This window comes from Astatotilapia calliptera, chromosome 22 (genome assembly GCF_964374335.1).
Source record: "Astatotilapia calliptera chromosome 22, fAstCal68.1, whole genome shotgun sequence".
In the NCBI taxonomy this organism is placed as follows: Eukaryota; Metazoa; Chordata; class Actinopteri; order Cichliformes; family Cichlidae; genus Astatotilapia; species Astatotilapia calliptera.
In genome coordinates, this window is record NC_137442.1 from 9,996,737 (window position 1) to 10,007,419 (window position 10,683).

The 10,683-nt window shown below is 43.2% G+C and overlaps 1 protein-coding gene across 1 annotated transcript; it reads right to left on the reverse strand.

Moving 5' to 3' along the window:
• Positions 1-2,114: 2,114 nt before the first annotated feature.
• Positions 2,115-5,298, reverse strand: LOC145423655 (uncharacterized). The gene has a single exon (XM_080296365.1). It carries the CDS (start codon positions 5,270-5,272, stop codon positions 2,231-2,233), a length of 3,042 nt encoding a protein of 1,013 aa, XP_080152491.1. The 5' UTR covers positions 5,273-5,298; the 3' UTR covers positions 2,115-2,230.
• Between the last annotated feature and the right edge of the window lie 5,385 nt (positions 5,299-10,683).

The following is a 10,683-nucleotide window of genomic DNA, read 5'->3' on the forward strand; positions in this document are numbered from 1 at the left end:
ATTTTACCTTTCTCACACCATTCTCTTTAAACCCATGAGTGATGGCTGAGTGGGAAAATCCCAGCAGATCAGCAGATTCAGAATTACTCAGACCAGCCTGTAACGCACCAATGTTCAAAGTCACTTAAATCACATTTTGTCCCCATTATTGTCTGCATGTCTGAATATGACTCATTACTTAGTTATGTTAGCAAAACAGTTTGACCTAAAAAGTGGCCAGTGATTATATGTTGTTAATGGTTATCTCCAAAAGTTGATTCTGTTCATCTGGACGTAGCGATTTGTGGGAGAAACGTTTCGTCACTCATCCAAGTGACTTCTTCAGTCTCAGCTGACTGCAGGTTTCCCCAAATCTTATAAACAGTACATTTGCATAATGACTGAAACCAGCCCACTGAAGGAACAATGGGCTGGGAGGTCAGTTCCTTAATCTTAATTATGCAAATTCTCATGACCATTGATCAACAACCACTGACCAAAACCCACTGATCAAAGACCACTGATCAATGGCCATGCGTACCATTCACAGAGAGTTGGGGAATGGCTGCAATCACAGCATCGTAAGATGGCGAAAGATGTGCCCTTAGGCCCTCTCCTCTATTCAGAGATGGTCTTTCCCTTTTCACCTAAATGGCCTCCTTGACTCCAGCGTTCCTCCCTGTCCAGGATGTGCACATCCTCATCATTGAAAGAGTGTCCACTGGCCTGTAGGTGTAAATAGACTGCAGAGTCCTGGCCTGACGAGGTAGCTCTTCTGTGTTGTGTCATCCGCTTCGCCAGAGGTTGTTTGTTTTCCCCGATGTATAAATCCTGGCAATCCTCCTGGCACTTAACAGCGTACACTATGTTACTCTGTTTGTATCGGGGGACCCGATCCTTGGGGTGGACCAATTTTTGGCGCAGCATGTTTTGGGGTTTAAAAGCCACAGAGACCCGGTGTTTAGAAAAAATTTGGTTGTTCTTCTCTCCTGGATCGGCTGGATCTTTCTTTAGGTGCCTTCCCAGCTTTGACAAAAGTCCAGTTGGGATAACCACATTTACTCAGGGCCTTCTTGATGTGCTGTTCTTCTGCCTCCCTGGCCGCTGTGTCAGTGGGGATGGTGCTCGCTCTGTGTTGTAGCGTCCTAATAACACCCAGTTTGTGCTCCAGTGGATGATGATAGTCAAACCTTAGATACTGATCCGTATGCGTAGGTTTAGGGTACATGTCAGCTTTTAGATGTCCCCCATTACTGATGGAAATCTCACAGTCTAAGAAGGCTAACCTGCCACTTTTCATATCCTCCCTGGTGAATTTGATGTGTCGGTCCACCGAGTCAATGTGATCCGTGAATTGTTCCTCAGTGGGCTGGTTTCAGTCATTATGCAAATGTACTGTTTATAAGATTGGGGAAACCTGCAGTCAGCTGAGACTGAAGAAGTCACTTGGATGAGTGACGAAACGTTTCTCCCACAAAACGCTACGTCCAGATGAACAGAATCAACTTTTGGAGATTTACTTTCCTGGATGATTAAGAATGCATTAAGACGTTTTAACGGTTATCATTTGATCATCTTTTTTCACATACAATTGTTAATACATATAAGTTTTGTATTTATTTATTTTTTGCCATATGCAGATTCTTTGCATAGGGTCATAATGGGTGACACCACACTGACACGCTAAAGGCTGATAAATATTGACCATAAACACTGACCATGCAGACTGCATACTGACCAAATAATTAGTATAAAAAATAATTTTTAAACCTCATAATTAATTCAATTATTTGTATTTTTGATAAGTTGCCTATACAGTAATTAAGAGACTGATGATATTTCAATACTGAAACAATAATAACTCTAATAATGACCCTTTTATAGGTCAGTTAAGGAATTGTTGTATAATCCCTAAAAGAATAATCATTCAATCAAGCAACCAGAGCAGCAAAACTTATAAAAGAGTTGAAATAATATGGATAATACTTTATTTTAAGTAGTCTACCATTTGTCCATATTTAATTACATTTAAATAAAAGAAAGAGGAAAAAAGGTTTGTTATGTGTTTTTGAATTATACTTTCACATTTCCAAAACTTTTGTTAGATAAAGCGATTACATTGGATAACAAAACAATTTTATTGTAAATTGTAATTTATTTTTTATAACACAACACAATCAGACATTTTTGCTTTCTAGGATTTTGGAGGGTGATTGATTTACTTGATCATATTCATTATCATCACCATCATTTAACCTCTGTAACACTTGCGCCTTACCCATGGTCTATGTAGCTTGTGCCCTTTTTTGGGCAGCATGTTAGGGAAACTAGCAGGATGTATCTCAAGTACTGGTCCAGGTGGAACATCATGATCAGGTTGAGGAAGAACAGAATACTGTGTTGGGGACTTATTTCCTGGTCCTATTTCATAGGGGTGTAGGAAATCTGTTATAGATGTTGGTGACTTAGGTACAGTTGTGGGTTCCGCTGTTAGTATCGCAAGAGGTGGCAATTTAGATGTAGGCTCCCCAGACTTTGGTAATTTCGGTGGAAGTACTGATAAAGATGGAGTGGATGGTTCAATGACTGGTTCAGGAAAAACCATTGATTCAGGTGGAGTGGATGGTTCAATGACTTGTTCTGAAGTAACCATTGATTCAGATGGACTGGTTTGCTCAGTAACTGGTTCAGTTTCAACTGGTGTTTCAGATGTGGTTGTTGTTTCACTGACTGGTACAGAAGTAACAATTGATTCAGATGGACTGGATGGTTCAGTGCCTGCTTCAGAAGTAACCACTGATTCAGATGGAGTGGAAGGTTCAGTGACTGGTACAGAAGTAACCATTGATTCAGAAGGAGTGGATGGTTCAGTGCCTGGTTCTGAAGTAACCATTGATTCAGATGGAGTGGATGGTTCAGTGACTGGTACAGAAGTAACCATTGATTCAGATGTAGTGGATGGTTCAGTGACAGTTTCAGAAGTAAAAACTGATTCAGGTGGAGTGGATGGTTCAATGACTGGTTCTGAAGTAACCATTGATTCAGATGGACTGGTTTGCTCAGTAACTGGTTCAGTTTCAACCGGTGTTTCAGATGTGGTTGTTGGTTCACTGACTGGTACAGAAGTAACCATTGATTCAGGTGGAGTGGATGGTTCAGTGATTGGTTCTGAAGTAATCATTGATTCAGATGGAGTTGGTGGTTGAGTGCCTGGTTCTGAAGTAACGATTGATTCAGGTGGAGTGGATGGTTCAGTGACAGCTTCAGAAGTAACCATTGATTCAGATGGAGTGGGTGGTTCAGTGACAGCTTCAGAAGTAACCATTGATTCAGATGGAGTGGAAGGTTCAGTGCCTGGTTCTGAAGTAACCATTGATTCAGGTGGAGTGGATGGTTCAGTGCCTGGTTCAGAAGTAACCATTGATTCAGATGGAGTGGATGGTTCACTGACTGGTAGAGAAGTAACCATTGATTCAGATGGAGTGGATGGTTCAGTGACAGTTTCAGAAGTAAAAACTGATTCAGGTGGAGTGGATGGTTCAATGACTGGTTCTGAAGTAACCATTGATTCAGATGGACTGGTTTGCTCAGTAACTGGTTCAGTTTCAACCGGTGTTTCAGATGTGGTTGTTGGTTCACGGACTGGTACAGAAGTAACCATTGATTCAGGTGGAGTGGATGGTTCAGTGATTGGTTCTGAAGTAACCATTGATTCAGATGGAGTGGGTGGTTCAGTGACAGCTTCAGAAGTAACCATTGATTCAGATGGAGTGGGTGGTTCAGTGACAAATTCAGAAGTAACCATTGATTCAGATGGAGTGGATGGTTCAGTCACGGGTTCAGAAGTAGACTCTGATTCGAATGGACTGGATGGCTCGGTGACTGATTTAGAAGTAACCACTGATTCAGATGGAGTGGATGGCTCATTTACTGGTTCAGTATCAACTGGTGTTTCAGATGCGATTGTTGGTTCACTGACTGGTACAGAAGTAACCATTGATTCAGGTGGAGTGGATGGTTCAGTGAATGGTTCTGAAGTAATCATTGATTCAGATGGAGTTGATGGTTGAGTGCCTGGTTCTGAAGTAACCATTGATTCAGGTGGAGTGGATGGTTCAGTGACAGCTTCAGAAGTAACAATTGATTCAGATGGAGTGGATGGTTCAGTGACAGCTTCAGAAGTAAAAACTGATTCAGGTGGAGTGGATGGTTCAATGACTGGTTCTGAAGTAACCATTGATTCAGATGGACTGGTTTGCTCAGTAACTGGTTCAGTTTCAACCGGTGTTTCAGATGTGGTTGTTGGTTCACTGACTGCTTCAGAAGTAACCACTGATTCAGATGGAGTGGATGGTTGAGCGACAGCTTCAGAAGTAACCATTAATTCAGATGGAGTGGGTGGTTCAGTGAATGGTTCTGAAATAACCATTGATTCTGATGGAGTGGATGGTTCAGTCACTGGTTCAGAAGTAAACTCTGATTCAGATGGAGTGGAGGGCTCAGTTACTGGTTCTGTATCAACTGGTGTTTCAGATGCGATTGTTGGTTCACTGACTGGTAAAGAAGTAACAATTGATTCAGATGGAGTGGATGGTTCAGTGACAGCTTCAGAAGTAACCACTGATTCAGATGGAGTGGAGGGTTCAGTGACTGGTACAGAAGTAACCATTGATTCAGATAGAGTGGTTGGTTCAGTGACTGCTTCAGAAGTAACCATTGATTCAGATGGAGTGGATGATTCAGTGACAGCTTCAGAAGTAACCACTGATTCAGGTGGAGTAGATGGTTCAGTGATTGGTTCTGAAGTAATCACTGATTCAGATGGAGTTGGTGGTTCAGTGCCTGGTTCTGAAGTAACGATTGATTCAGGTGGAGTGGATGGTTCAATGACTGGTTCTGAAGTTACAATTGATTCAGATGGACTGGTTTGCTCAGTAACTGGTTCAGTTTCAACCGGTGTTTCAGATGTGGTTGTTGGTTCACTGACTGGTAAAGAAGTAACAATTGATACAGGTGGAGTGGATGTTTCAGTGACAACTTCAGAAGTAACCACTGATTCAGGTGGAGTGGATTGTTCAATGACTGGTTCAGAAGTAACCATTGATTCAGATGGAGTGGATAGTTCAGTTATTGGTTCTGAAGTAATCACTGATTCAGATGGAGTTGGTGGATCAGTGCCTGGTTCTGAAGTAACGATTGATTCAGGTGGAGTGGATGGTTCAGTGACAGCTTCAGAAGTAACCACTGATTCAGATGGAGTGGATGGTTGAGTGACTGGTACAGAAGTAACCATTGATTCAGATGGAGTGGGTGGTTCAGTGAATGGTTCTGAAGTAACCATTGATTCTGATGGAGTGGATGGTTCAGTCACTGGTTCAGAAGTAAACTCTGATTCAGATGGAGTGGATGGTTCAGTGACTGATTTAGAAGTAACCACTAATTCAGATGGAGTGGAGGGCTCAGTTACTGGTTCAGTATCAACTGGTGTTTCAGATGCGATTGTTGGTTCACTGACTGGTAAAGAAGTAACAATTGATTCAGGTGGAGTGGATGGCTCAGTGACAACTTCAGAAGTAACCACAGATTCAGGTGGAGTAAATTGTTCAATGACTGGTTCTGAAGTAACCACTGATTCAGATGGAGTGGATGGTTCAGTGATTGGTTCTGAAGTAATCACTGATTCAGATGGAGTTGGTGGTTCAGTGCCTGGTTCTGAAGTAACAATTGATTCAGATGGAGTGGATGGTTCAGTGCCTGGTTCTGAAGTAACCATTGATTCAGGTGGAGTGGATGGTTCAGTGACAGCTTCAGAAGTAACCACTGATTCAGATGGAGTTGAGGGTTCAGTGACTGGTACAGAAGTAACCATTGATTCAGATGGAGTGGATGGTTCAGTGCCTGGTTCTGAAGTAACCATTGAATCAGGTGGAGTGGATGGTTCAGTGCCTGGTTCTGAAGTAACCACTGATTCAGATGGAGTGGAGGGTTCAGTCACTGGTACAGAAGTAACCATTGATTCAGATGGAGTGGATGGTTCAGTGATTGGTTCTGAAGTAACCATTGATTCAGGTGGAGTGGATGGTTCAGTGCCTGGTTCTGAAGTAACCATTGATTCTGGTGGAGTCGATGGTTCAGTGACAGCTTCAGAAGTAACCACTGATTCAGATGGAGTTGAGGGTTCAGTGACTGGTACAGAAGTAACCATTGATTCAGATGGAGTGGATGGTTCAGTGCCTGGTTCTGAAGTAACCATTGATTCAGGTGGAGTGGATGGTTCAGTGACAGCTTCAGAAGTAACCACTGATTCAGATGGAGTGGAGGGTTCAGTCACTGGTACAGAAGTAACCATTGATTCAGATGGAGTGGATGGTTCAGTGATTGGTTCTGAAGTAACCATTGATTCAGGTGGAGTGGATGGTTCAGTGCCTGGTTCTGAAGTAACCATTGATTCTGGTGGAGTCGATGGTTCAGTGACAGCTTCAGAAGTAACCACTGATTCAGATGGAGTGGAGGGTTCAGTGACTGCTTCAGAAGTAACCATTGATTCAGATGGAGTGGATGGTTCAGTGATTGGTTCTGAAGTAATCACTGATTCAGATGGAGTTGGTGGTTCAGTGCCTGGTTCTGAAGTAACGATTGATTCAGGTGGAGTGGATGGTTCAGTGACAGCTTCAGAAGTAACCACTGATTCAGGTGGAGTGGATGGTTCAGTGACAGCTTCAGAAGTAACCATTGATTCAGGTGGAGTGGGTGGTTCAGTGACTGGTACAGAAGTAACCATTGATTCAGATGGAGTGGATGGTTCAGTGATTGGTTCTGAAGTAATCACTGATTCAGATGGAGTTGGTGGTTGAGTGCCTGGTTCTGAAGTAACAATTGATTCAGGTGGAGTGGATGATTCAGTGACAGCTTCAGAAGTAACCACTGATTCAGATGGAGTGGATGGTTCAGTGACAACTTCAGAAGTAACCACTGATTCAGATGGAGTGGAGGGTTCAGTGACAGCTTCAGAAGTAACCACTGAATCAGATGGAGTGGATGGTTCAGTGCCTGGTTCTGAAGTAACCATTGATTCAGGTGGAGTGGATTGTTCAGTGCCTGGTTCTGAAGTAACCATTGATTCAGGTGGAGTGGATGGTTCAGTGACAGCTTCAGATGTAACCACTGATTCAGATGGATTGGATGGTTCAGTGCCTGGTTCTGAAGTAACCATTGATTCAGATGGAGTGGATGGTTCAGTGCCTGGTTCTGAAGTAACCATTGATTCAGGTGGAGTGGATGGTTCAGTGACAGCTTCAGAAGTAACCACTGATTCAGGTGGAGTGGATTGTTCAGTGCCTGGTAAAGAAGTAACAATTGATTCAGGTGGAGTGGATGGTTCAGTGACAACTTCAGAAGTAACCACTGATTCAGGTGGAGTGGATGGTTCAATGACTGGTTCTGAAGTAACCATTGATTCAGATGGAGTGGATGGTTCAGTGATTGGTTCTGAAGTAATCACTGATTCAGATGGAGTTGGTGGTTCTGTGCCTGGTTCTGAAGTAACAATAGATTCAGATGGAGTGGATGGTTCAGTGACAGCTTCAGAAGTAACCACTGATTCAGATGGAGTGGAGGGTTCAGTGACTGGTACAGAAGTAACCATTGATTCAGATGGAGTGGTTGGTTCAGTGACTGCTTCAGAAGTAACCACTGATTCAGATGGAGTGGATGATTCAGTGACAGCTTCAGAAGTAACCACTGATTCAGGTGGAGTGGATGGTTCACTGATTGGTTCTGAAGTAATCACTGATTCAGATGGAGTTGGTGGTTCAGTGCCTGGTTCTGAAGTAACGATTGATTCAGGTGGAGTGGATGGGTGAGTGACACCTTCAGAAGTAACCACTGATTCAGTTGGAGTGGATGGTTCAATGACTGGTTCTGAAGTTACCATTGATTCAGATGGACTGGTTTGCTCAGTAACTGGTTCAGTTTCAACCGGTGTTTCAGATGTGGTTGTTGGTTCACTGACTGGTAAAGAAGTAACAATTGATTCAGGTGGAGTGGATGGTTCAGTGACAACTTCAGAAGTAACCACTGATTCAGTTGGAGTGGATGGTTCAATGACTGGTTCTGAAGTAACCATTGATTCAGATGGAGTGGATAGTTCAGTGATTGGTTCTGAAGTAATCACTGATTCAGATGGAGTTGGTGGTTCAGTGCCTGGTTCTGAAGTAACGATTGATTCAGGTGGAGTGGATGGTTCAGTGACAGCTTCAGAAGTAACCACTGATTCAGATGGAGTGGATGGTTCAGTGACAGCTTCAGATGTAACCACTGATTCAGATGGAGTGGATGGTTCAGTGCCTGGTTCTGAAGTAACCATTGATTCAGGTGGAGTGGATGGTTCAGTGCCTGGTTCTGAAGTAACCATTGATTCAGGTGGAGTGGATGGTTCAGTGACAGCTTCAGAAGTAACCACTGATTCAGGTGGAGTGGATTGTTCAGTGCCTGGTAAAGAAGTAACAATTGATTCAGGTGGAGTGGATGGTTCAGTGACAACTTCAGAAGTAACCACTGATTCAGGTGGAGTGGATGGTTCAATGACTGGTTCTGAAGTAACCATTGATTCAGATGGAGTGGATGGTTCAGTGATTGGTTCTGAAGTAATCACTGATTCAGATGGAGTTGGTGGTTCAGTGCCTGGTTCTGAAGTAACAATTGATTCAGATGGAGTGGATGGTTCAGTGACAGCTTCAGAAGTAACCACTGATTCAGATGGAGTGGAGGGTTCAGTGACTGGTACAGAAGTAACCATTGATTCAGATGGAGTGGTTGGTTCAGTGACTGCTTCAGAAGTAACCACTGATTCAGATGGAGTGGATGATTCAGTGACAGCTTCAGAAGTAACCACTGATTCAGGTGGAGTGGATGGTTCAGTGATTGGTTCTGAAGTAATCACTGATTCAGATGGAGTTGGTGGTTCAGTGCCTGGTTCTGAAGTAACGATTGATTCAGGTGGAGTGGATGGTTGAGTGACACCTTCAGAAGTAACCACTGATTCAGTTGGAGTGGATGGTTCAATGACTGGTTCTGAAGTTACCATTGATTCAGATGGACTGGTTTGCTCAGTAACTGGTTCAGTTTCAACCGGTGTTTCAGATGTGGTTGTTGGTTCACTGACTGGTAAAGAAGTAACAATTGATTCAGGTGGAGTGGATGGTTCAGTGACAACTTCAGAAGTAACCACTGATTCAGTTGGAGTGGATGGTTCAATGACTGGTTCTGAAGTAACCATTGATTCAGATGGAGTGGATAGTTCAGTGATTGGTTCTGAAGTAATCACTGATTCAGATGGAGTTGGTGGTTGAGTGACAGCTTCAGAAGTAACCATTGATTCTGATGGAGTGGATGGTTCAGTCACTGGTTCAGAAGTAACCACTGATTCAGTTGGAGTGGATGGTTCAATGACTGGTTCTGAAGTAACCATTGATTCAGATGGAGTGGATAGTTCAGTGATTGGTTCTGAAGTAATCACTGATTCAGATGGAGTTGGTGGTTCAGTGCCTGGTTCTGAAGTAACAATTGATTCAGATGGAGTGGATGGTTCAGTGACAGCTTCAGAAGTAACCACTGATTCAGATGGAGTGGAGGGTTCAGTGACTGGTACAGAAGTAACCATTGATTCAGATGGAGTGGTTGGTTCAGTGACTGCTTCAGAAGTAACCACTGATTCAGATGGAGTGGATGATTCAGTGACAGCTTCAGAAGTAACCACTGATTCAGGTGGAGTGGATGGTTCAGTGATTGGTTCTGAAGTAATCACTGATTCAGATGGAGTTGGTGGTTCAGTGCCTGGTTCTGAAGTAACGATTGATTCAGGTGGAGTGGATGGTTGAGTGACACCTTCAGAAGTAACCACTGATTCAGTTGGAGTGGATGGTTCAATGACTGGTTCTAAAGTTACCATTGATTCAGATGGACTGGTTTGCTCAGTAACTGGTTCAGTTTCAACCGGTGTTTCAGATGTGGTTGTTGGTTCACTGACTGGTAAAGAAGTAACAATTGATTCAGGTGGAGTGGATGGTTCAGTGACAACTTCAGAAGTAACCACTGATTCAGTTGGAGTGGATCGTTCAATGACTGGTTCTGAAGTAACCATTGATTCAGATGGAGTGGATAGTTCAGTGATTGGTTCTGAAGTAATCACTGATTCAGATGGAGTTGGTGGTTGAGTGACAGCTTCAGAAGTAACCATTGATTCTGATGGAGTGGATGGTTCAGTCACTGGTTCAGAAGTAACCACTGATTCAGTTGGAGTGGATGGTTCAATGACTGGTTCTGAAGTAACCATTGATTCAGATGGAGTGGATAGTTCAGTTATTGGTTCTGAAGTAATCACTGATTCAGATGGAGTTGGTGGTTCAGTGCCTGGTTCTGAAGTAACGATTGATTCAGGTGGAGTGGATGGTTCAGTGACAACTTCAGAAGTAACCACTGATTCAGGTGGAGTGGATGGCTCAGTGACAACTTCAGAAGTAACCACTGATTCAGATGGAGTGGATGGTTCAGTGCCTGTTTCTGAAGTAACCATTGATTCAGGTGGAGTAGATGGTTCAGTGACAGCTTCAGAAGTAACCACTGATTCAGATGGAGTTGAGGGTTCAGTCACTGGTACAGAAGTAACCATTGATTCAGATGGAGTGGATAGTTCAGTGATTGGTT

What these genes read in the sequence shown, in the direction of transcription:
- LOC145423655 (XM_080296365.1), bottom strand. Translation starts at nt 5,272, where the DNA reads ATGGTTACTTCTGTACCAGTCACTCAACCATCCACTCCATCTGAATCA.